Genomic DNA, 26,949 nt, shown 5'->3' on the forward strand with positions numbered 1-26,949 from the left:
TTGTTATAAATATCACATGGAAGCATGAGCAGTGTTTTCCGTGAGATGCCTACAACTCCAGCACTTGTGGAAATGACCTGGATGTGCGTATGTCCTTCAGCTTTCCTAAATGTATCAATCTCACCATGCAAGGCAGTTTTTTATTTATTTATGTTTCAGTGCACATAGGGTACTTGGCATCAATTCAATCTTCAGTCAACTCAAAGAAAGAATTGAACTTCAATTGATGAATTCAACTCCATTTAGAAAATATATTCATGAATTGAATTTCAACTCACTTCCTGAGTTGAAATAAACAATAGGTTTACAATCAAGTAAACATGTTAGGCTAAGTGTGATTTAATAAAAGATTGTTTTTGTTCCCAGACAGCCACCCATGTTGTTAGAAAAAACAAATTTCTCATGACAAAATAAGAACAAAGTGGACTGTAGGTGTTATCGTGCAACTCAATAAAAATGCTGAAACAACTCCTGGATTACACTAGACAAGTCAACAACCATAAAAAGGTCCTATTTGTAATGGTCCATTTAATTCCCATAATGTTGACAGTACTCTACATGCCATCTTTGCCTACCAGTATATCTCTGTACAAATAGATGCTTCTCAAATTAAGGTGGCTGCTGAAATATATCACATACTATCTGTTGTTGTGCACCTGAAATGACAAAGTTCAAGTGATGCAACTGCATTTAGTCCACTGGGGGTGTAGTGATTCAGTTCACTGGCAAGGATTAGTAACATTAAACAGTTAAACCAAGTGCTATACTGGCATGACATTGCAGATTGGAGTATAACAGATCCACTCAATCCATACACTTCAGACTAGATAGATATCTGTTGACAGTGGGTTTATCAAATTTGATCAAAGTTTCACTGACTGGTTTCCTTGGAGGGGAGGGAGGGGCTGCACATGCAATAATTACTCAGTGAAGAAAAGCTTTTTGTCCCCGGAGTTGCGAGAATAATACAAATTACAAAAAAAAAGGACACAGGCCGTCTTCACTTTTCCACACACAAATCTCTCTCTGTAAAAAAACAAAGAGCAGACCGTTTTAGGATTAGCTACATGAGCAGTTTGTACAAAAGAAAAACAACTCTACGATACATGGACCAACCCATCAAATGTAATTTTAAAATGTTCATCTTACCCGTCTGAGGGTCAAGGTTGCTCATCGTTGCTAGCGCTAGACGGCCGGCTGCGAATTTGACTCCTCAGCTGTTCAATTAACTCTGGGTTCTGCTGTTGCATCTGCTGCGCAAATTGTTGGCCCCTAAATGGACATGGTTACAGCGAGGTGATGGAATGGCAGTTACCAAGTACACGTCACAAAAAGGTCATACATGAATGGATTTTATTAATACTCTCACATTTCAAATGCTTTCATGTCTATCACTGATGTCATTGGTATAACATACATATAGTCTAATGTAATAACAAATAATACAATACACAAGTCATATTTGGCACAGACTGAGTAGAGCTAGTAGTCGACTTACGCTTGGATGAGACCAGAGATGTCACCCGGACCCGCTCCCCCTACTCCAACTCCTGCTGCCGGTCCGGCTCCCAACCCTAACCCTGGTACAGGCCCTGGTCCTGCACCTAAGCCAGGACCTACTCCAGACGCTGCTGGAGGTCCCATTGGCCCGTAAGCCCCTGACATCATCCCCGACATCCTGTACAACACAGACAAGAAAGTGGTATATTCTACATGCATTACCCTCAAAGCTAGTTCCCAAATATGGAATCTCAGAGTGCATTTACAAAGTCCTTGTGCTACATCTAAAAAGAGAGTGTATGTTATAGAAAATAAATGGATAACTTACAGTTGCTGTACTTGTGGGTTGTTCATCAAACCAGATGCCTAGGATAAAGCAGCCATAACAATTAATATAAATACTAGTTCTACTCTTTGGTAAACCAAGGCACTTGAATGCACACAACTTGTTGCTTACAGTTTACAAGTAGTATTTTCAGAGTTTCCCATTTGTCATGTATACAGCATTATAGTAGTATAGTGGATCAGCCTGGTTGTTCCTAGTATCGTTCATTTGAAAGGGCCAGTTTTAGTTAATTGGAACTCACCATGTTCATGAAACCAGGGTTACTGAGCAACCCAGCCAGATCAACTCCTCCCACTCCCCCTGTCTGAAGGAGATAATTTAAGAACAACATGATCAACAATGATTCATTCCACATGCTTCCAGATGATATGCATTTTCCATAGTGGCTGAGATGTTATCAACTTACTGGGCTTGGAGTCTCCATTTTCTGCTCTGCTATTTTCAGGTTGGATTTGTAGGTGTCGTTCTCTGGGTCCAACTCCAGGGCTTTTTTGTAATAACTTACAGCTTCTGTGTGTTTGTTTAAACTGGCTAGAGCCAAACTGGAAGCATGGGACGTTGAAGTCAATGTAAGTCAACCATCAGTCAATAACAAATCAGCAACACACTGGCCCATGTCCACTGTAATATTGAACACTAGTGTCTAACATACCCCATTCTTCCATACGCTTTGCTGTAGTTTGGGTCAATACCAATGGCAAGTTCACAGTCCTGCACTGCTCCAGCGTAGTTGCCTAGTTTGCTGTATGCAGCAGCCCTAGCAAAAGCAAACCATACAATTAGCAGTACCTTACAATTAGCAGTACCTTACAATTAGCAGTACCTTACAAAAACAAATTGGATACACTTGGATATACCTAATGTGTAAATAATTGTCACATTATCCTCCAAGTTCAGGAGTTTGTTGGTCAATACCTGTTGCAGTAGTAAACTCCATTCTGGGGGTTTATGGCAATAGCCTTTGAGTAGAATTCCACAGCTGCCCCATAGTTCTCAACCCTCATTTGATCATTCCCTACCGTGAAAAACACATACAATTATTTGTCAGAATAATGTATAGGCTGTATAGAATGTAACAGCTTAGACCCATTTGAAGAGAGCTGATATTGAAGACTGAGTAATATACAAACTATTTACAGGGAAGGTCCTACCATCAGTTTTGAGTCGCTCAGCCTCTGCCTCTTCCTCCTCAGTGGGGGAATCTGTGGCTGTGTTTATATTCACTTGGAGGGTGTTTGGATGCTGCAACAGACAGTCAACACATTTGAGACAAACTATTGACCACATATTCAACTTCATATAAAGCGGATGTCTTAAATTTACCTTCAGTGTCGCAGAGGCAAAAATCTCTGGTAGCGTTTGAGTGACAGCTAGGGTCTGGTCGTCGGTCGAGACATTGAAGGCGGTCTCCAGGCATTGGACTGCAACTGGGAAAGCATCAGATGTTGAGAAATGGCAATGACTGGACAGAGTTGAGTCCCTGACCATCTTCCAACATGGGCTAGGAGTCCATCTCCTTTTACTGAATCTTAGCTTCCCAACTCAAGCTTACCTTCTAAACTTTCCTGAGCATCTGATGATAGACTCCCAGAGCCCAGTTGATCATGAAGAAAGTGAATGATGGAGAAGGCAAGACGCTTTGTGTCAGTCATTTTGGATTGAGGTCCAAACCCCTTAGTAGAAAGTGTATTGTGAGGGACCCTGAAGAAGAAAATAAGAGAATATGATGTTGTTGGTACACTCGGGGAGGCAGGGTAGCCTAGTGGTTAGAGCGTTGGACTAGTAACCTAAAGGTTGCAAGTTCAAATCCCCGAGCTGACAAGGTACAAGTCTGTCTTTCTGACCCTGAACAGGTAGTTAAGATGTTTTTCTTGACTGACTTGCCTAGTTAAATAAAGGTAAAAAAAATAAAATAAATCTCCATTGTAAACTGATTGGGGTAGATTGTAGGTAGCTAAAACAGTAACATTCACATATACCGGTATTATAACAAATAAACCTATATGTTACCATGTCATCTGATTAGATAGCTTCTTAATCCTAGGCTAATAACTAGCTAGCAAGTTTGATAACTTGACAAGACGTCGCGAGCTAGCTAGAATGTTCTAGCAAGTTGCTTACGGTCGGCTGCTGTTAGCTAATAAGGCTAACAGAGCTAACAGTTGGCCTACCATGTGAAAATACTCCGACCGTGTATTCGTTCACGTTGTCTAGTTTTGCATGAAAAATGATTAAGCTTAACTACATGGATATCTTAGCTAGGGCTATCTAGCTGCTTGTAGCTAAATAATGTTAGTTATCTAGCCTACTTGGCACATTAGCTTTACTGACATGACGCCAATAACAAAATACTTGGAGCACTTTACCTCGATTTACTCGACTTTCGTTGACATTGACGTGTGGTTTAAAAAACGATACGTTATGGCACACAACAGATGTTAGCTAGCAAAAATGATCCTTACCAGTTGCCTTTGCTTCAGGTGCTTCTTGCAGTAGCTGGTGGTGCCAGAGATATTAGAAAGGTATCTCTGCTGATAGGTCTGGTGATGATAGCAAAAAAGGTGTTGACTTCGTCGCAAGTGTTAGACGTCATCACTACGTAGCTGAAGCATGCCCGCACTACAGTCGCTTTATCGGCAAACACAGACTGCAAAGCGCTCTGAAAACGTTGCTACTTGGTTTTCTGGAAGATGGCACCGACAGGTGAGTACGAAATGAATCCATGTTAGTCTTTCCCAACACTTCATTGCCAAATGAATACAAACTCAAAGTTATGCATATTAATACGTCTGTGCTTGGCATTCTGGTTTTCTGAATGCTACCTAGCTAGTAACGTTAGCTACCTGCTTTTTAGCAACGTTTGCTAGTATTTAACGTTACACACTATATTTACTAGGAATTAGTTGACAAAATAACGGAATAGTCCGCCGGAAGGCAGATGTCAAATACAAGTAAAGTTCAACTTTGCCGATTGTCTATAGGGTTGGTTATTATGCTGGGCCGGGGGGTATTGACATAAACGTCTAATAAAACATAAATCAGACTTTCCAAACGTGGGTCTGTTGTAGACTCACTTCCTTTCCCGCTCACTGTCAAAATAAAAGTCCTGAACGTGCGCTATACCTGCACAAAAAAGCAAGCACTTGTGCTGTGGGGGACTTCTATTTTGACATGGGGTAAGCAGAGAGGAACTGCGTGAGTCTTCAAACGACTCACATTTGAACATTATGTTTAATTATATGTGCCATTAGAAGGCAGGGCAAACCCTTTTTGGTGATTTCTGGTATATCATCAAAATAAACCAATCGCAGCACATTTTTGGAGTTGCAGTTACCATTGGAAATTAAGGTTGAAAGTTCAATTTTATATGACTAAAACAGAAAGAACCAAAATTATTCCGTTGCTGCTTCCTGTTGACGCTTCCTGTTGACAAGACATTTTGATAAATAGTCCAATGTCAAAACACAGTTAACGGCGTCCTAACCAATATGCAGAAACAGTTCGTGATTATAATGAAAACATAGCAAATGTTATGTTTATCTGCTCATACATGTGCAACAATAGTATTACTTGTAAAACATTTTTTTTGAAGAGCCCCTTATAATCGGCACAAGCACTAAAAACTCGTTTTAACAAGTGGCAATGAATCACTTACAGTGCCTTCAGAAAGTATTCCGACCCCTTGACTTATTCCATATTTTGTTACCTTAGCCTTATTCTAAATTGTATTTAAATTATTATTATTTTTACCTCAATCTACACACAATACCCCAGAATGAAAAAAAAACAACCTGTTTTTTAGAAATGTTTGCTAATTTATAATTTAAAACCCCCTGAAATATCCAATTTACATAAGTATTCAGACCTTTTAATCAGTACTTTCTTAAAGAACCTTTGGGAGTGATTACAGCCTCAAGTATTCTTGGGTATGACGCTACAAGCTTGGCACACCTGTATTTGGGGAGTTTCTCCCATCCTTCTCTGCAGATCCTCTCATGCTCCGTCAGGTTGAATGGGAAGTGTTTTTGCACAGCTATTTTCAGGTCTCTCCAGAGATGTTTGATCGGGTTCAAGTCAGGCTCTGGCTGGGCCACTCAAGGACATTCAAAAACGTGTCCCGAAGCCACTCCTACATTGTCTTGGCTGTGTGCTTATGGTCGTTGTCCTGTTGGAAGATGAACCTTCGCCCCAGTCTGAGGTCCTGAGCAGGTTTTCATCAAGAATCTCTCTGTACTTTGCTTCGTTCATCTTTCCCTCAATCCTGACTGGTCTCCCAGTCCCTGCCGCTGAAAAACATCCCCACAGCATGATGCTGCCACCACCTTGCTTCACCGTAGGGATGGTGCCAGGTTTTCTCCAAACGTGACGCTTGGCATTGAGGCCAAAAAGTTAAATCTTGGTTTCATCAGACCAGAGAATCTTGTTTCTCATGGTCTGATAGTCAGGTGCCTTTTGACAAACTCCAAGCGGGTTGTCATGTGCCTTTTTACTGAGGAGTGGCTACAGTCTGGCCACTCTACCATAAAGACCTGATTGGTGGAGTGCTGCAGAGACAGTTGTCCTTCTGGAAGATTCTCCCATCTCCACAGAGGGACTCTGGAGCTCTGTCAGAGTGACCATCGGGTTCTTGGTCACCTCTCTGACCAAGGCCCTTCTCCCACGATTGTTCAGTTTGGCCGGGCGGCCAGCTCTAAGAAAAACTTTGTCTGTTAGTAAACTTAAACCAATCATGACGGGGCATAGTATATCAACAGTGACAATGGTTGGCTGCTATTTGAAGCTGCAATATGAAACTTTTTGGGTGACCCTACCAAATTCACATAGAAATGTATTAGAGGTCGACCGATTTAATCGCAATGGCCGATTAATTAGGGCCGTTTTCATAACAATCGGAAATCTGTATTTTTGGATACCGATTTGTCTGTAAAAAAAATTTTTTTACACACACCTTTATTTATCCTTTATTTAAGTAGGCAAGTCAGTTAAGAACACATTCTTATTTTCAATGACGGCCTAGGAACGCTGGGTTAACTGCCTTGTTCAGGGGCAGAATGACAGATTTTTACCTTGTCGGCTCGGGGATTCAATCTTGCAACCTTACAGTTAACCAGTCCAACGCTCCAACCGCCTGATTACATTGCACTCCATGAGGAGACTGGCTGTTACGCGAATGCAGTAAGAAGCCAAGGTAAGTTGCTAGCTAGCATTAAACGTATCTTATAAAAAACAATCAATCATAATCACTAGTTAACTAAACATGGTTGACGATATTACTAGTTTATCTAGCGTGTCCTGCGTTGCATATAATCGATGTGGTGCGTATTCACGAAAAAGGACTGTCTTGCTCCAATGTGTACCTAACCATAAACATCAATGCCTTTCTTAAAATGAATACACAAGTATATATTTTTAAACCTGCATAATTAGTTAATATTGCCTTCTAACCTGGTTCGTTGCGAACTCTGTGAAGACTATTTCTTCCTAACAAAGGGGGATGATTTAATAAAAGCGCATTTGCGAAAAAAGCACAGTCATTATACGACTGTACCTAACCATAGACATCAATGCCTTTCTTAAAATCAATACACAGAAGTCTATATTTTTAAACCTGCATATTTTGCCAAAAGAAATCCAGGTTAGCAGGCAATATTAACCAGGTGAAATTATGTCACTTCTCTTGCTTTCATTGCATGCAGAGTCAGTGTATATGGAACAGTTTGGGCCACCTAATTTGCCAGAATTTTACGTAATTATGACTTATGGATGCCACCCGTTAGATAAAATACAGAACGGTTCGGTATTTCACTGAAAGAATAAACGTCTTGTTTTCGATGTTAGTTTCTGGATTCGACCATATTAATGACCTAAGGCTCGTATTTCTGTGTGTTATTATGTTATAACTAAGTCTATGATTTGATAGGGCAGTCTGACTGAGCGGTGGTAGGCACCAGCAGGCTCATAAGCATTCATTCAAACAGCACTTTTGTGCGTTTTGCCAGCAGCTCTTCGTTGTGCTTCAAGCATTGAGCTGTTTATGACTTCAAACCTATCAACTCCCGAGATTAGGCTGGTGTAACCAATGTTAAATGGCTAGCTAGTTAGCTGGGTGCGCACTAATAGCGTTTTAAACGTCACTCGCTCTGAGACTTGGAGTGGTTGTTCCCCTTGCTCTGCAAGGGCCGCAGCTTTTGTGGAGCGATGGGTAACGCTGCTTCGAGGGTGGCTGTTGTTGATGTGTTCCTGGTTTGAGCCCAGGTAGGGGCGAGGAGAGGGACGGAAGCTATACTGTTACACTGGCAATACTAAAGTGCCTATATGAACATCCAATAGTCAAAGGTATATGAAATACAAATCGTATAGAGAGAAATTGTCCTATAATTCCTACAACCTAAAACTTCTTACCTGGGAATATTGAAGACTCCTGTTAAAAGGTTTCATATGTTCTCATGTTCTGAGCAAGGAACTTAAACGTTAGCTTTTTTACATGGCACATATTGCACTTTTACTTTCTTCTCCAACACTTTGTTTTTGCATAATTTAAACCAAATTGGACATGTTTCCTTTTATTTGAGGCTAAATAGATTTTATTGATGTATTATATTAAGTTAAAATAAGCTCATTCAGTATTGTTGTAATTGTCATTATTACAAATATATATATTTTTTAATCGGTATCAGCTTTTTTGTTCCTCAAATAATCGGTATCGGCATTGAAAAATCATAATCGGTCGACCTCTAAAATGTATGTTTAGATCTCCTTCTCATTTAAAGCAAGTCTAAGAAGAGGTAGATCTGTTTCTATGTGCACTATTCCTATCTTAAGTTTTGTTTTTGCTTCTTTTACTTAAGGTTTTGTTCACCAGCTTCAAACAGCTGAAAATATGATATTTTTGGTTATTGAAAATATATTTTACAGTGGTTCAGATGGTACATTGATTCTCTACACTAGCTTGATTTGTCACAATCTGAAATCAGGCAAACTATTAGAATTTGAACAACCAGGAAATGGCAGAGCAATTACTGCATAGTGCATCTTTAAGTGATAGTTTGACTGTCAAATCCATTTATTGTTGTGTGGCCAGCAACCTTTATAGAGACTGCCTCAAATTTTCCTGTGCCATTTCATTAACTCTACATTTTAAGTCCTGCACATCTCAGCCACTTGTGACAAAATCAGTGGTACAAAACTTTGGGTTAAAGATGTAACCGTGGTTCTCTGAGTAGAGTAACGGGTCGCCTGACGACCTATGGGAACTCCTTCCCCTTGTGTTTGAGATGCTTAATATCAAAGATGTTTACAGTCACGAATTTGCAATTTGCAATTAATTGCAAATTAACTGAATCCCCAAAAAACATTTCCCCTGCATTTCAGCCCTGCCACAAAAGGACCAGCCGACATCATGTCAGTGATTCTCTCGTTAACACCGGTGTGAGTGTTGACGAGGACAAGGCTGGAGATCACTTTGTCATGCTGATTTGAGTTCGAATAACAGACTGGAAGCCTCAAAAGGAGGGTGGTGCTTGGAATCATTGTTCTTCCTCTGTCAACCATGGTTACCTGCAAGGAAACACGTGACGTCATTATTGCTTTGCACAAAAAGAGCTTCACAGGCAAGGATATTGCTGCCAGTAAGATTGCACCTAAATCAACAATTTATCAGATCATCAAGAACTTCAAGGAGAGCGGTTCAATTGTTGTGAAGAATGCTTCAGGGTGCCCAAGAAAGTGCAGCAAGCGCCAGGACCGTCTCCTAAAGTTGATTCAGCTGCGAGCTCGGGGCACCACCAGTACAGAGCTTTCTCAGGAAGGGCAGCAGGCAGGTGTGAGTGCATCTGCACGCACAGTGAGGCAAAGACTTTTGGAGGATGGCCTGGTGTCAAGAAGGGCAGCAAAGAAGCCACTTCTCTCCAGGAAAAACATCAGGGACAGACTGATATTCTGCAAAAGGTACAGGGATTGGACTGCTGAGGACTGGGGTAAAGTCATTTTCTCTGATGAATCCCCTTTCCGATTGTTTGGGGCATCCGGAAAAAATCTTGTCCGGAGAAGACCAGGTGAGCTCTACCATCAGTCCTGTGTCATGCCAACAGTAAAGCATCCTGAGACCGTTCATGTGTGGGGTTGCTTCTCAGCCAAGGGAGTGGGCTCACTCACAATTTTGCCTAAGAACACAGCCACATCCTCAGAGAGCAACTTCTCCCAACCATCCAGGAACAGTTTGGTGACAAACAATGCCTTTTCCAGCATGATGGAGCACCTTGCCACAAGGCAAAAGTGATATCTAAGTGGCTCGGGGAACAAAACATCGATACTTTGGGTCCATGGCCAGGAAACTCCCCAGACCATAATCCCATTGAGAACATGTGGTCAATTCTCATGAGGCGGGTGGACAAACAAAAACCCACAAATTCTGACAAACTCCAAGCATTGATTATGCAAGAATTATGCACATCCACATAAGTTAATTGACAGCATGCCAGGGCAGATTGCAGAGGTTTTGAAAAAGAATGTTCAACTGAAAAATATTGACTCTGCATCAACTTCATGTAATTGTCAATAAAAGCCTTTGACACTTATGAAATGCTTGTAATTATACTTCACTATTCTATAGTAACATCTTACAAAGATATCTAAAGACACTGAAGCAGCAAACTTTGTGAAAATGACTGTACTTCTGATAGTACACCTGCCACAGTCTCTTCGAATCACATGAACAATACTGAAACTCTACCTAGTTCATACCACATGCCATTGAATGCCATGACTCATCTCCTGCATAGTGAAACAAAACATTTCCTCATACGCTTTAGAAGTAGGCCTTTTTCCAAGACGAACCATCCAACTAATGTCCAACCTTTCTTTCACCCAACAGAAGAGTTGGCATCTGGCACTGGTGCGCCAGTCTGTGCTGACAACCGCCTGCGCTGGGACCTGACCCCCGAGCAAATCAATCAGCTCTCGGATGAGGTTATTGCCAAGACCAAAAAGGTATATGACTGTGTCGGGGCCCTGAACCTGGCCAGTGTTTCCTATGAGAACACCCTGAAGGCTCTCGCTGATGTGGAGGTGGAGTACACAGGTGGGTGTGACTCCAAAATAGCATCATTTCTTCAACCCCTTTCCTGTATGACCACAGTGGATTGAAATTAATAGGTTATGATGTGTAGCGGGTTCAGTCCATAGCAACCACAACTAGCATCTACTCCACTGGCCTTGAAAGCGATTGGGAAAATGTCTGAGTTGGCACGAAAGAGGTATGCAATGGTAAAGACAAATCAGCACTTTTTACATAAAAACTAGCTGACAAGCCTATGCTCCCTACAATAGGCAGTGGACACTGGACTCTACATGTTAAATCAGTCAGTTGTAGCCTTTTTATAGACTCAAGGCAGCAAATGACCTAATCCAAAAGAGCTTGTTTTTATCATCGCCTTACTGCTTTTCATAATTTTAGGCCTTTTGTTATGACTGTGCGTAGTGATGAAATAATCTACAAAACCTAAGCCTATGTTTCAAGCTGACAATGGTCAGTTTAGACTGGTTTTTATAAACTGTTGGTGCGTGCTACACATTGGTAATGGATTGAGTCCCCCCCCATTTCAGTATGAAAGCACTTTGACCACTGAAAAAGCACAATATATAATCCTCATGATACATAGCATCACGTACAATGAAAATGACACTCATAATAACTGCTCACTTTTACATTTTGACGTGTTACTCCAGTTGACCGCAACATGCTAGACTTCCCCCAGCATGTGTCCTCCTCCAAGGACGTGCGCACGGCCAGCACCGACGCCGATAAGAAGCTGTCGGAGTTTGATGTGGAGATGAGCATGAGGGAGGACGTCTACCAGAGGATCGTGGCGCTGGAGGTGAGGAGGGCCGTGTGAGATTAGTACGGAAGGTCCCACTAGTCCGTAGATAAGATGTCAATAATCTACACTGATCTGAAAATGCACGCAGTGGATGTGCTTTCATCTTCCCACTTCATTATATTAGTACTAATAAAGGAGAGGAAAAGGTGATCCACTTTGACCTATTGAGCTGTACCTAGGAAGATCTCTATAGCCTGTATGTTTTTACATGTTTTTACATTTGTTCTTAACTGACTTAACTTAACTGATCATTCTCATTGACTGAGTTCTGCTTTTAACCTCTCACAGCGCAAGGTTGACGGTGACACGCTTACTCAGGAGTCCAAGAGGTACATGGAGAGGCTGATCAAGCTGGGCCAAAGGAATGGTCTCCACCTGCCCAAAGAAACACAGGATGTAAGAGACTTTACCGTTTTCAAAGGAAGTGACCTTGACGGATATCACGGCCACGCTCATTTCCAAGTGGATCGTTCCATTTCATTTCAAATGGTATCTCTGAGAAATGAACCCAAATTGGCCTTTTCAATTCATAAGGTCATTTAGCTATTTGATTTAGAATTTTAAGACTCTTTGAAGTATCCACAAAAATATTTAAAATAATTATTTACGTGTTTAACTCATTTTTGGCCCTAAAAAGTCTCCATATATACTTCAATTTTTTTTGCAACTGGTACCGGCTGACCTTCAGATAAGACTTGTGAGGCCTAGAGTGTTCGGAAGCTACAGACAGAAGTAGGCAGATTGGCTGTACTGACTTGTGGAGGTCATAGAGCAAAACAGAGAACACCCCCTTCCATAGAGGGGTCATAATAGTTTTCAGGCCAAACCGTTCAGACGATTTTGTGATGGACGATTTTCGGGATGTCTCATGGTCTGACAAGCACTGCTCTAGCTCTGTCACGTTTCACTGCAGATGCAGAAGTGCGATATAGGTGGATGCTGTGGATTGAGACGCATCCAATGCAAAACAACCTGATATCTCTTAAACTGACAGACAATTATGGGGATTTCTGTAGTATGCTATTTAGATTACCTTGGGGCGTGGACATCGACCTCGGGGGGTTAACAGTGACGCGAGGAATCCAAATAAATGGTCAAAAGCCACCCACGGAACACCCCCCCCCCCCCCCCCCCCAAATGGTCAGTATACAGTATCAGTTCTCTATGTTTGACAGATAGTATGAAACTGCGGCTTGGTGTATTGTTTATTCATACTATGTAATTTATTCTCAGTGAAGTTGGTGACGTTTTTTCCCCCCCCTGTTCAGAGAAATTTGCCACTTGCATTTTTCCCCCATAAATGAATGTGTAAGTACCACTTTTGACCATGGATGCGTAAGTACCACTTTTGACCATGGATGCAGCTCTTCCTGCTGTTACTGCCACACCCTTTTATCCATATAGCTGATTTCTTGTGTTTATTAAATGGACCCTTTTGCAAATCTGTGTAGAAAACCAATAGCTTTTGCCCATGATGAAAATAAAAGGTTTGGTCATCCATACAATTCAAGCCAGTCCTCAATGAAAACAATTCAAACACACACCTCTTAGGCTTAACCTGTGTCCAGGAAACAGACAATGTATGTTTAGTTTATTCCCTTCCAAAAATGTCTGGATTCAACATTCCTGGTGAACAAGCAAACTAACAGCAGTTCTAATGGTTTCAATGTTATGGTCTCTAAAGGTAAAAGTCCCAAATACACACTGTATATTGTTTTGTAATGGTATTTGGGTTGGGTTTAATGTTAAATGTCACTAGTCAAACAACATAAATGTTTTCTTACCATTTTTATTGAAAAGCAAAAGACTGCTATGTAATGGTTTATAATTGTTTTATTTTATTAGGGATGTCACAACATTTTAGTCACTAGCCCATTTCTCCATCACATTTTTGGACTTGTAGGAAAAGTCTTCATATGAGAATTGCACCATAGGGATAACCCTCTCAGAGAGCTGCCATTTGTTGGATTATTTGAGAGGAGTTGGGCTGCTAAGAGACGAACTGAATTGCTTTCATTGAGGACTGCCTTGGTTTGTGAGGATGACCACACTATTTATTTTCACTGTGAGCAAAAACTATTGATTGTCTACCCAAAGTTGCACAAGCATTTTCGTGATCCATTTAAGAAACACAAGAGACCAGCAGCATGGATAAAAGTGTGTGGCAGTAACAGCAGGAACAGCAGCATCTAGTGAGAAAAATCTGGTATTTTCACTCTAATTTATGGGGGGGAATGCAAGTGACTTCAATGGCTAATTTTTCTGAACAGCAGGGGAAAATCCACCAAATTCATTGAATACATTATATAGAATGAATAAAGAGTACTCTAAGCCGCAGCTTCATACTACTTGTCAAACATACAGAATTAATACTGTATACTTGCCTTTGGGGTGGTCCGTGGGTTTTGGATAACGTCTTAATCATTAGGTTTCATATACTATATTGAATAGTATATGAATCCTATAAATTGAAATGGCCAATTTTGGGTGCAGTCGATTTAGCTTGATTTCTCACAGTTCAAATCATCTTGAAACAAAATAATGTTTAAGGAATGCTAATCTTATCTGTTCCCAACAAATGATTTCAGAACAATCTGAGATGGTGGGTGTCAATCTTCTTTCTTGTGCGTTTTGAGGTGGAATGACTCGTGTCATACTCTGATCTACAGTAGGTTCATTGTTGTCAACTTATTGACTATCTATCTAATCCAAACAGGAAGTCAAGAGGATCAAGAAGAAGCTGAGCAACCTGTGCATTGACTTCAACAAGCACCTGAACGAAGACACCACTAGTCTGACTTTCACCAGAGAGGAGCTGGGTGAGACCATGTTCACGCGGCCTGTTCTGAGACCCCATTTCTGTTGTTGGACCTTTGCTCATAGAAATAATGGGTACTATCCACTAATGGCAATAATGTGTACTATCCATTAATAGTAACTAAATATTACTTAATAGTATTGGTATCAATTCCAATTTGTTAAAATATCTTCATTAAAAATAGATGGCCCTCTGAATTTGAATTTCAGTATACTATCTACTTAATTGAGTCAAAGTGTCCTGAAGTGAAATTCATCCCAACCTGACTCTTTACAAGCGATAAGCACCCAGGCACCTATCGAACCCGCCCCTGTTCTCTTGTAGCAGTCACCATCAAAAGGATGCAAAAAACCTAACTTCCTACGACAGTTGCTGTGTTGTTCGACCTTAACTGATTCCGCAACATTAAGGGGGAGGACACTTATGGAAACTGTTGTAGAATTTCAATGTTTCATTCTTAGCTATATGAAAGATCTAATGTGTTTTCAGGTTTCTAATTTGATTGCTTAAAAAAAAGAAGAATCAAAAATCACTAACATTGAAAGTAATCCCTAAGTAGGACTTGTGACATGTCTGACGATGCACTTTAGGCGGTCTCCCTGAGGACTTCCTGAGCTCGCTGGAGAAGGATGGGGACAGGCTGAAAATCACTCTCAAGTACCCCCACTACTTCCCCACCATGAAGAAGTGCTTCATCCCCGAGACCCGCAAGAAGCTGGAGGAGGCCTTCAACTCTCGGTGCAAAGAGGTGAGCCGTTGTCTGTTTTGTGTGAGACCGAGATACTATCCTGTACTGGGAGAGCGTTGACTAGAGAAAATCGCTGAGCCCCTGAGAAACTCAAAGAAAGTCTTAACTGCTGCCCAAAATGAACGTTTACGTTTATGTCGGCCAAAATTGATAATAGACAACAGTTGTGTTTTTTTTTCTTTGAGCACCAAGGAGGATAACCTGTAAAGGACCAAGGATAACCTGTAAAGTTACTTAAAATGGTCCCCTGGAATGAATTTCAGCCCTCACCCTCTGTCTTTTACCCTGGTGTAGAAGAACTCTGCCATCCTGAAGGAGTTAGTGCAGTTGAGAGCCCAGAAGAGCTCCCTGCTGGGTTTCACCACCCACGCTGACTTTGTCCTGGAGATGAACATGGCCAAGTCTGGCAAGAAGGTGGCCGGCTTCCTAGGTGGGTGTTACTGATCGAGATGGGGTACAACTATCTGAAAGGTTGTTATGGTCCGTTGTTCCACTTCCAACTGACCAGTGTATATTTAACTGTTCTTAGCTGCTGTCAGTTGTATCAGAAACAATGTAGTGCTTCAGCTGCTTCACTATACTGCCCTGACCCCCCCTGGCCGTAACCACCCTGTTCCGTTTTAGTAAAAGTATTGATGTCATATTGTATTTGTTAAGGGCATTGCTCACACTCAACTATGCATTAACAAACACAACTGCTACAACACAAAGTGGTTCACATTGCAAAAATGGAATGACAGCAGTTCACACATGTTTTTTTCTGCATAGAAAAGTATTGGGCCAGCCACCCTAAGTGTTTTTTTTTATTTAAATGTTTCATAATTTTCAGGATGGAAAAACATTTTCAGTGTAAACCACGTAGAAAAGATAATGGACCTATTTTTTAAAATATGTTTTTTAATTTTTTATAAATAAGATCATCTTTGAGAACTAACAATCAGCAAAATGGTACATTCAGGGGTATTTTTGTCATGGCATGTGGCCCCCATTGTTTTTGTTATGTTTCAGTCACTCCGATAGCATAAGAACACAGCCTAAGCCATGGCAAAAAGTGTAGAATTGCAGGAAGTTAGAATATATTGCCATTTTAAAGCTATCAGCCCCATGGCAAAATGTGTAGAATTGCAGGGAATTAGCTTTAAAGAGCAACTGAGCTTCCTGATTTGGCCTCATTTTGAAGCTTGGTCGTTAAGAAATGCTTAGCGGCCATGACTGAAGCCAATCAAGAGTTGCCTTGGGGGCGTGGTTTGATGTGTGTGTTTCATGTCTTTTTCCATTTCATTTGAAGATGAGGACTTCTCTCCTCCTGACTGACTCGCCATCTCAAGATGTTCTGCTAATTCAGTTCTATGTGTTGACTAAAGCCTTCACTGACCTTGTGTTTAGCCAAGCTGACAGCAGCTGGCTAGCTGATTTCTCTGTCAAATCAGTTATGGCGTTGATAGCAAGAGCCAGTGCCTGGAATGTGTTTCATAAGGCACTAGTTCTACAACACCTTGCAACAAAAGTAGCTTGCAACTTAGTTTCAAAATGTCATTGTGTCATGTAAAGACTTGTTACCATGGAAATAGTATCAACTGCGAGTTGAATGACCTGTCCGGAGTCAGCTCAGCTGTCCTACAACACAGTATTCTATAACTGGCTAGTTTTGTCTCGCCTCTATTCTCCTTATGTCCGCTGTTAGATCTTTCCCAAGGGACAATTCCCAGAATTATTAATATCCCTAGGCTACATGTGTGAACACGTGGAAACATCGCCCAGCTTGAGTGTAGATACATTTATAAAAACTTTCTATGCTGTAAATGTCATATTGATGTGCTTATGAAGACGGTATGCCTACACATACACTATGTGGACACGTGCACGTCGAACATCTCATTCCAAAATCATGGACATTATTATGGAGTTGTTCCCCCCCTTTGCTGCTATAACAGCCACCACTCTTCTGGGAAGGCGGTGACATTGCTGCGGTGACTTGCTTCCATTCAGCCATAAGAGCATTAGTGAGGTCGGGCACTGATGTTGGGCAACTAGGCCTGGCTCGCAGTCGGCGTTCCAATTCATCCCAAAGGTGTTCGATGGAGTTGAGGTCAGGGCTCTGCAGGCAAGTCAAGTTCTTTCGGACCGATCTCGAACAACCATTTCTGTATGGACCTCGCTTTGTGTACGTGAGCATTGTCATGCTGAAACAGGAAAGGGCCTTCCCTAAACTTTTGCCACAAAGTTGGAAGCACAGTATAGTCTAGAATGTCATTGTATGCTGTAGCTTTAAGATTTCCCTTCATTGGAACTAAGGGACCTAGCCTGAACCATAAAAAAACAGCCCCAGACCATTATTCCTTCTACACCAAACTTTACAGTTGGCACTATGCATTGGGGCAGGTAGCGTTCTTCTGGCATCCGTCAAACTCATATTAGTCCATCAGACTGTCAGATGGTGAAGCATGATTCATCACTCCAGAGAACGCATTTCCAGAGTCCAATGGCGGCAAGCTTAACATCACTCCAGCCGGCACTTGACATTGCGCATGTTGATCTTAGGCTTGTGTGCGGCTGTTCGGCCATGGAAACCCATTTCATGGAGCTCCCGACTAACAGTTATTGTGTTGACGTTGCTTCCAAAGGCAGTTTGGAACTCTGTAGTGAGTGTTGCAATTGAGGAGAGACTATTTTTACATGCTTCAGCACTCTGGTCCCGTTCTTTTAGTTTGTGTGGCCTACCACTTAGCAGCTGAGCTGTTGTTGCTCCTAGACGTTTCCACTTCACAATAACAGCACTTACAGTTGACCTTGGGCAGCTCTAGCAGGGCAGGAATTTGATGAATGGACTGGTTGGAAAGGTTTAATCCTATGAATGCTATGTTGCAAGTCACCATAGACAAACATTCTACTGCCAATGTTTGTCGATGGAGATTGCATGGTTGTGTGCTCGATTTTACACACCTGTCAGCAACAGGTGTAGCTGAAATAGCCGAATCCTCTAATTTGAAGGGATGTCCACATACTTTTGTGTATATATAGTGTACCTAGCAAATCAAAATAAATTGTGTGTGGAGTATAACTCTACACTCATGTAATGGGTATGCTTGTAATTGTTAAGGACGGGAGTTTTTCATGATAAAAAATAAATGCAATGTAGCTAAGCACAGGCAACATCCTAGAGGAAAACCTGGTTGTCTGCTTTCCCTCAGACATTTAGAGATGAATTCACCTTTTCAGCAGGACAAAAAACTAAAACACAAAGCCAAATCTACACAGGAGTTGCTTACCAAGAAGACAGTGAATGTTCCAGAGTGGCCGAATTACAGTTTTGACTTAAATCTACTTGCAAAATCTATGGCAAGACCTGAAAATGGTTGGCTAGCAATGATTAAAAAACAATTTGACAGAGTTTTAAAAAAGAATGGGCAAATGTTGCACAATCCAGGTGTCTCAAGCTCATACCTAGAAAGACTCACAGTTGTCATCTCTACCAAAGGTGCTTCTACAAAAGTATTGACTCAGGACTGTGAAATACTTATGTACTTTTTTTGCTTTGTCATTATGGGGTATGGTGTGTAGATTGATGGGGGGGGGGGGGAAACAATTTAAGCATATTTTTGTATTTCATTTTCCATACATTTGCAAAAAAAATCTAAACATGTTTTCGCTTTGTCATTATGGGGTGTTGTGTGTAGATGGGTGAGAAAATAATTTGGGCTGTAGCGCAACAAAATGTGAAATAAGGCAAGGGGTATACATACTTTCTGAAGGCACTATCAATATCTTTGTCCGAGTTTAAATTAATTGGCCAGTTAGTGAGCCAGTTCGAGTCAACATTATTTAAAGCAAGCTGGCTACATCATGATTAGCTAGAAAGCTAGCATCCAATGCCTGCCCTGCATTGACCCTAAATTGAAATTTAAGTTCGCTATTGTTAGCAAGGTAGCTAGCTAACGTGACATGCCACATCACATTACACGTTAGCTTGGTGTATTTAGCAAGCTACAGTATCCTTCCCTTTTCATCTGTGGTATATCATAGCTAGCCTTTTAAAAATGTATATATATTTCACCTTTTATTTAACCCGGTAGGCCAGTTGAGAACAATTTCTCATTTACAACTGCGACCTGGCCAAGATAAAGCAAAGCAGTGCGACACAAACAACAACAGAGTTACACTTGGAATAAACAAATGTACAGTCAATAACACAATAGGAAAAAAAGTCTATATACAGTGTGTACAAATGGCGTGAGGAGGTAAGGCAATAAATAGGCCATAGTAGCGAAGTAATTTAGCAAATTAACCCTGGCTCGCTAGCATTATGTTGTACAGCCAAAGGTAGCTACTAGCTAGGTAGTACCAGCTATCTTGTACTTAGCTAGCAAACTTCCAAAGCATTTCAACAGATATAATCCATTCCTGGCCATATTGTTTAAATGCATTGGAAGTTTGCACCAATTTAATGGGAGCTTCACTCCTATTTGTTGAGCGAAATGTGCGTACGTTGCACCCATATACAGACTTGACAACATGGTCCAGTAATTTCACATGGCAGCTAGGTGCTGACCACAACGCATTGTCTCAATTGGGCATCATTGGCAAAAGTGGGCATGTAAGTAATTCATACCCAACCCTCAAGTAAAAAAAAAAAAAAAAAAACTGTTTTGGACGAGACTTACTTTATGACCAGTTATCCTACTTACAGTTTGTATTCCATTTTGACACTAGAATAAATGTTTGACTCATATCAATGCCACAAACTGCATGCAGAGACATAAAAATGGTGTCCACGTGTTCATCTGACTCGGGAAATAGATAAAGGGCCTCATTGCCAAAATCTCTGAAGTATTCCTTTAAAACAGCAACATTTTGTCTCTGCAGCCAATAGGGCCTCTAAAATGTTCAGTCGGTGACTGCCATTGACCACACACTGCTATGCCCCCCGCATGCAACCTAAAGTCCATTTTGATCCAGACAAAAAACCTTACACACACACGGTTTCCACCCCTCACGTCTCTGCTCCAATGTGTGTGTGTGTGTGTGTGTCTCTCTGTGTTTGGGAGGGATTGGGATAAAGCAGAAGACACATTTCCTTTGGGTACATTTGACAATAAGGTCATCTTCCTTTTCTCCAGAGGAACTGGCCCGTAAGCTGAAGCCCCTGGGGGAGGAGGAGCGCCATGTCATCCTCAAGCTGAAGAAGGAGGAGTGCCAGAAGAGGGGCCTGCCCTTCAAGGGCGAGTTATACGCCTGGGACACACGTTACTTCATGACGCAGGTAGGCCATAGGTAAAAACAACAAATGTCTGCAGCTCTGTTTTTCTGGGGACCCAACAGTATTTTGTTTTAACACCCATAAATACAGTGGCATGGCGGGATGTCAGAGTTGCAGATTGCAAAGGTTATTCTGCTGTTGTATTCCATATTTGCTATCCCAGTATGTGCAAAGCCTATATTTATTAAAAACACAGAACAGTTTAATGTGAAAAGCAGGGATTGGTCTACTCCACCCATGCACTACCAAGGTTTTCCATCACACAGCTTTGACACCTACTACATTAACTATATGTATGTTGTACTTCAATCAATGTGTAGGCAGGTTACTTAGGATTGAAACTTTCTCAAACATCCTAATTTATACTCGTAGAGGGGCTCCCACAATAATGTGGTTTGTACCGCATGCAAGATCATGTATTGCGTTCTTCCCAACCCAAACTAAGACATTATCCCATTCCACTACCCTTTTCAAGCTGCTTTTTGTAAATGATATGTAAGTCAGCTTTGCTTTTATAATTAAAAAGACCATTAGGCTTGATCACATGAGCTTTGTTGTCTTGTCGTAATGTATGTGGTGCTTGCATGTTTTTTTTGTTTATTTAAAGCTATATTTTAGCAATATAAAAGTATTCAGACCCCTTGACTTAAAAAAAAAAAAAAAAGTATGTTACAGCCTTATTCTAAAAAGGATTAAATTAGTTTTCCCTCATTAATCTACACACAATACCCCATAATAACAAAGCCAAAACCGGTTTTTAGACATTTTTGCAAATTTAGGATAAAATAAAAAAAAATGGATTAATGTTTACATATGTATTCAGACCCTTTATTCAGTACTTTGTTGAAGCCCTTTTGGCAGTGATTACAGCCTCGAGTCCTCTTGGGTATGACGCTGCAAGCTTGGCACACCAGTATTTGGTGTGTTTCTCCCATTCTTCTCTGCATATCTTCTCAAGCTCTGTCAGATTGGATGGGGAGCATCGCTGCACAGCTGTTTTCAGCTGTTCAATCAGGTTCAAGTCCGGGCTCTGGCTGGGTCACTCAAGGTCATTCAGAGACTTGTCCCAATGCCCCACCTGTGTAGTCTTGGCTGTGTGCTTAAGGTCGTTGTCCTGTTGGAAGGTGAACCTTCCGGCCGGCCAGCTCTAGAAAGAGTCTTGGTGGTTCCAAACTTCTTCCATTTAAGAATGATTGAGGCCAGTGTGTTTTTGTGGACCTTCAATGCTGCAGAATTTTTTTGGAACCTTTCCCCTGATCTGTGCCTCGACACAATCCTGTCTCAGAGCTCTCCGGACAATTCCTTCGACCTCATTGCTTGGTTTTTGTTCTGACATGCACTGTCAGCAGTGGGACCTTATATAGACTGGTGTGTGTGCCTTTCTAAAGTATGTCCAATCAATTGACTTCACCACAGGTGTACTCTAATCAAGTTGTAGAAACATCTCAAGGATGATCAATGGAAACTGGATGCACCTGAGCTCAATTTCGAGTCTCTTAGCAAAGGGTCTGAATACTTATGTAAATAAGGTTTTTATGTTTTTTTATGTTTTAATACATTTTTAAAAAATTATTTTAAAAAAATTGCTTTGTCATTATAGGGTATGGTGTGTAGATTGATGAGGGGGAAAAAACAATTGAATCAGTTTTGAGTACTGCTGTAACAAAATATGGAAAAAAGGGTCTGAATACTTTCCGAATGCACCGTATGTCATTGAGGGGGGAATTGGATCCTTTTTTTTTTCTCCGTAGGTGCTTAACATAACAACAGGTTGTGTTGGACAGAGTCATTCATATAGATATAGAGGTCTTTAGAGCCTTTCTGCCTTCCTGATTTCTGTAACCATTATCTAATCTGTGCAATATTGACATGAACTCAGAACCACTTGTTTTGCAAATATGGACCTGTTTTATCATTTGCTGTTCTGATCAATGGCCAGTTCATTACCTCTTGTCATATTTAATATGCAGCCTAATATTATGTTAGTATTTATAAAAAATCAAAAAAATTGTAGTAAGATACAATAAAACAAAACACGCTACAATAAAACAAAATTACAATATGCCTATATCTAAAAAAAAACAGCCATGATATTTACAGTGCCTTCAGAAAGTATTCATACCCCTTAATCCAGATTTTGTTGCTTTGCAGCCTGAATTCAAAATGGATGAAATTTTTGGGAAATGATATACAGAAATATCAAATTTACATAAGCATTCACACCCCTGAGTCAATACATGTTAGAATCACCGGTTGGCAGCGATTTACAGCTTTGAGTCTTCCTGGGTAAGTTGCTTTGCACACCTGGCTTGTACAATATTTGCACTTTTTAAAATGTATTCTTCAAGCGCTGTCACTTTGGTTGGTGATCATTGTTAGACAACCATTTTCAGGTCTTACCATAGACTTTCAAGTAAATTTAAGTCAAAACTGTAACTCGACCACTCAGGAACACTCAATGTCGTCTTGGTAAGCGACTCGGCAGTGTGTATTTGTCTTGTATTTTAGGTTATTGTACTGCTGAAAGGTGAATTTGTCTCCCGGTGTGTGTTGGAAATGCTTAAAAAAGTTGTCACATCGTTGGTTCTAATTGGACATGTGAGAGTGATAAATTGTACGATGTACAAGCGGGTTGCATCTCAACTTATTCTGTCCAAATAAAACCAAGTCTGATGGTCATTTTATGGATGCTGTAGTCTTGTTTTAATCCGACGTCTAGAATTTGAGCTAGGTTTGGGCAATTATGCTAATGCTAACGACTTTGTGAAAAATCCGGTATGTGTTTCTCCGTAACGACTGAACGGATCATGTCGAGTGTGTGTGTGTGTGTGTGTGTGTCAAGAGTGTGTTGTGTACTTTCATGTTTGTTTGCAAAGTTTCATCGACGTTGGTGTTAAATTAGCTTAGATATGATGGTAGGAAGATTGCAACTTAACATTGAGCATCAATCAATCCCTACTCAAAATATATAACATACTTTTAAAAAAAAATCATAGCTCTGTGTTTTTCACTGCGGTGTTAGAGATGACCCAGTGGGCTGTGTGGTCTATATTTGCCCCTGAAGGGATAATGTTTTGAAGTGATGAATTGAATCTGTCCTTTGCTCTTCCCCCCTGTAGGTGGAGGAGACCCAATACGCGGTGGACCAGAACCAGCTGAAGGAGTACTTCCCCATGGAGGTTGTGACCCGGGGCCTGCTGGACATCTACCAGGAGTTGCTGAACCTCACCTTTGACCTGGTGGAGGGGGGCGCCCCCGTGTGGCACGACGACGTCACCCTCTACTCCGTCAAGGACCGCACCACGGGCACGGTGGTGGGCCAGTTCTACCTGGACCTCTTCCCACGGTGAGTCTGAGGAAAACGGAAGAGATTGAAAAGGGCAGAGGATTTTAAAGATGGCCGCATACAATTAGTTATGTATGATGATTGTTTTGATATAACCATCTTTTTTTAATAAGGATTTTAATAGTTTTTTTGGGGGAAAGTCTTTATTTCATTGTTCTGAATTTGTCTACAGCAATTGAAACAGAGAAGAGTCCACCTTTTCCTCCTCCACATTATGGGGGAGACAATAAAATAAAAATGTTTAGCCAGTCATGGTGGTTGTGTGTAACCCTTCCCAGCGAGGGGAAGTACGGCCACGCGGCCTGCTTTGGCCTGCAGCCCGGCTGTCTGCTGTCGGACGGGACCCGGCAGATGGCGGTGGCGGCCATGGTGGCCAACTTCAGCAAGCCCACGGCCGACGCCCCCTCCCTGCTGCAGCACGACGAGGTGGAGACCTACTTCCACGAGTTTGGCCACGTCATGCACCAGCTCTGCGCTCAGGTGTGTATGTATACGTGTGTGTGGTGTCATTGCTACTATAGAGTATACATTGTTGCGTAATTCCTCAGCACCGAAATGAATGTTTGACTGAGTAAAGGCATTTTAGTGTGATGGTTAATATATTTCCTGCTCTCAATACGTCATTGGCTATTTAATACCTGTAAAATCAACCTAAAACACATTTGTAAGCAGTGACTTTTTGCCAGTTTTAATACCTGAGAGCACAGTGTACTCCGTCAATGACCATTCACTATAAAATCTATATTTAATATGGTATAGAAAATGTCATCAAACCTATATGAACACCAAAAATGAACACCAAAATAATATATCCCTTTCCTGTCCAGTTTGATGTCTAACAGTAGTTCTACCACAGGATGCGGGGATTAACAGATGCATGTGTCTCTCCTCCTCTGCTGCTCCCAGGCGGACTTTGCCATGTTCAGCGGGACACACGTGGAGCGGGACTTTGTGGAGGCGCCGTCGCAGATGCTGGAGAACTGGGTGTGGGAGAAGGAGCCCCTGCAGCGCATGTCCAAACACTACAAGACGGGTGCCCCAATCCCTGACGACCTGCTGGACAAACTCATGAAGTCCCGCTTGGCCAACACGGGTGGGCCACCATGAAACAACACCCTGGCTCTTTCATAGAACACCCAGCTTAATAATACCTTTTACACCAGTGCCGGTGTTTAGGTTACTGGGCAGTGGTCACCAACACGACTCCTGAAGAGCTACTGGGTTTAAATGCTTCAGTGTGTTATTGTGTTAACCCTCTCCCTCCCATGCAGGTCTGTTTAACCTGCGTCAGATCGTCCTGGCCAAAGTGGACCAGGCCTTACACACCAAGAATGGGCTGGACCCGGCCGAGGAGTACGCCCGGCTGAGCCAGGAGATACTGGGCGTGCCTGCATCCTCAGGTCAGAGACAACCTCAACCAATGGGCCATAGCACTATCACAGCTGTAGTTTGGTAGCCTGTTCCCAGATCTGTTTGTGCAGTCTTGCCAACTCCTTTAGTTATTGTCCGTTTTTTAAAAACAAATCCTTTTTTTCTTCGCCATTGTGCCCATAGGAACCAACATGCCAGCCACATTTGGCCACCTGGCGGGTGGTTACGATGCCCAGTACTACGGTTACCTCTGGAGCGAGGTCTACTCCATGGACATGTTCTACGCCCGCTTCAAGCAGGAGGGCATCATGAACCCCAAGGTTGGCACAGCTAGTTATTTACAATTCTGTTTTTACACTTGACCGTCCGCTCTTATCGAGTAGTTGGTATCAGGCGTTGTTGGTTCTTGATGCTAGTGAGCAGTGACTGCCTGCAGCCCTCCAGAACTGGAGCCAGATGATTTCACCATGGCAGAAATGTCATTGTTGTCAGCTTCAAGTGTCACCTGCTTGATGCTGATGAAGTACATTTCCATCTCTTCTAGGTGGGGCTGGGCTACAGAAACTGTATCCTAAAGCCCGGAGGCTCGGAAGACGCTGAAATTATGCTCAAGAACTTCCTAGGGAGGGAGCCAAAGCAAGAAGCTTTCCTCCTGAGCAAAGGATTAACGGTAGAGCTGGAGGCAGACACTCCATGTGCCTGTTGACCAATCAGAACCAGCTCAGTGTAAACGCCCACCCCAACCAATCATATACTTGGGACACGGGCACAAGGGACATACATGTTCTAGAAAAAACAATGAAAACAAGAATTGATGCATGCTATTTCACCCTTTTGTGCTGTGTTTTTTTGATTTTTTTTAGTTTGGAGATGTTTTAAACTATTATATGCAAGTAAGGTTGAACAAAATACATTAAGAATTGACTTGACCCATTTGTCGCCTTCTGTCAGTTTTCTCAAATTAAGTAGCTCTTAAGGGGTTTCAAACTTATTTTGTTAATTTTATACTAAGACGTTCACGGGCCACATTAAAACAGCTCTTAGGCCGTATGTTTGAGGCCCTGATATGCAGCCAGTATCATATAGATTCAGTATCCTTTCTGGTGAAACAAGGCGTAATACTGTGTCTCATTAGTATTACATAAGACTAACTCCCCTGAGAATGAGTCTGTAGCCTTGAAGTACACTCGCTGCCATAAAGCTGTTACAACGGCAGTCCTCATGGTTGTATAGCAGTAGTACATTCCAAATGAAGTATAACCTCGTATTACAAAGATTTTGTTAGGTGTTTTGTTAGGTGTTTTTTAACTTGCACTACCAGGAATATTGTCGCAGATGTTGTTGCCAGTTCTAGCCAGAGGCAAACTCAGGCTTGACTCACTTTATAAGCTCTGTAGTTAAATACCCTGATGATTAAATGAACTCCAGGGATATTCCTGTCGTGTTCTGAGGATTTCGTTTGGTAAAATGGAGCCCGTGTCAAAACAGCTTAAGGGTAGTACAGTACTGGGGAACAAACATCATGATGTATGGTCAGGGTAATGAGCTGGAATGCCTAGTCATTCTGAAAATGAAGTACATTAATACAATATCTCAGATCTCTAACTTATTTGAGAGGCAAGCAACTATAACCAGGTTATACTTCTGTATGAAGCTTTTCTGAAATATCTTATTTCTATTAAGTA

At 41.5% G+C, this 26,949-nt stretch overlaps 2 protein-coding genes and 1 non-coding gene across 3 annotated transcripts; 2 read left to right on the top strand and 1 right to left on the bottom strand.

Moving 5' to 3' along the window:
- Positions 1-126: 126 nt before the first annotated feature.
- LOC110524110 (small glutamine-rich tetratricopeptide repeat-containing protein alpha) lies at positions 127-4,445 on the bottom strand. The gene is made up of 12 exons (XM_021603459.2): positions 4,309-4,445; positions 3,399-3,547; positions 3,170-3,273; positions 2,998-3,088; positions 2,762-2,861; positions 2,499-2,603; positions 2,253-2,388; positions 2,088-2,150; positions 1,829-1,866; positions 1,499-1,678; positions 1,150-1,272; positions 127-1,026 (listed from the first exon to the last, which is right to left on the bottom strand). The coding sequence occupies exons 2-11, from the start codon at positions 3,496-3,498 to the stop codon at positions 1,161-1,163; spliced, it is 1,029 nt and encodes a 342-aa protein (XP_021459134.1). The 5' UTR covers positions 3,499-3,547; positions 4,309-4,445; the 3' UTR covers positions 127-1,026; positions 1,150-1,160.
- On the top strand, positions 4,433-26,199 carry LOC110524109 (thimet oligopeptidase). The gene is made up of 14 exons (XM_021603458.2): positions 4,433-4,549; positions 10,719-10,925; positions 11,573-11,721; positions 12,013-12,120; positions 14,441-14,543; positions 15,133-15,290; positions 15,585-15,720; positions 20,408-20,550; positions 23,667-23,893; positions 24,172-24,373; positions 24,800-24,986; positions 25,165-25,293; positions 25,448-25,584; positions 25,809-26,199. Exons 1-14 carry the CDS (start codon positions 4,537-4,539, stop codon positions 25,968-25,970), a joined length of 2,061 nt encoding a protein of 686 aa, XP_021459133.1. The 5' UTR covers positions 4,433-4,536; the 3' UTR covers positions 25,971-26,199.
- LOC118964761 lies at positions 14,830-14,965 on the top strand. Its single transcript, XR_005051954.1, has one exon. It is a non-coding gene; the product is annotated as a small nucleolar RNA SNORA16B/SNORA16A family (small nucleolar RNA).
- Positions 26,200-26,949: the final 750 nt, after the last annotated feature.

The sequence above is a fragment of the Oncorhynchus mykiss genome, chromosome 5 (genome assembly GCF_013265735.2).
Source record: "Oncorhynchus mykiss isolate Arlee chromosome 5, USDA_OmykA_1.1, whole genome shotgun sequence".
In the NCBI taxonomy this organism is placed as follows: domain Eukaryota; kingdom Metazoa; phylum Chordata; class Actinopteri; order Salmoniformes; family Salmonidae; genus Oncorhynchus; species Oncorhynchus mykiss.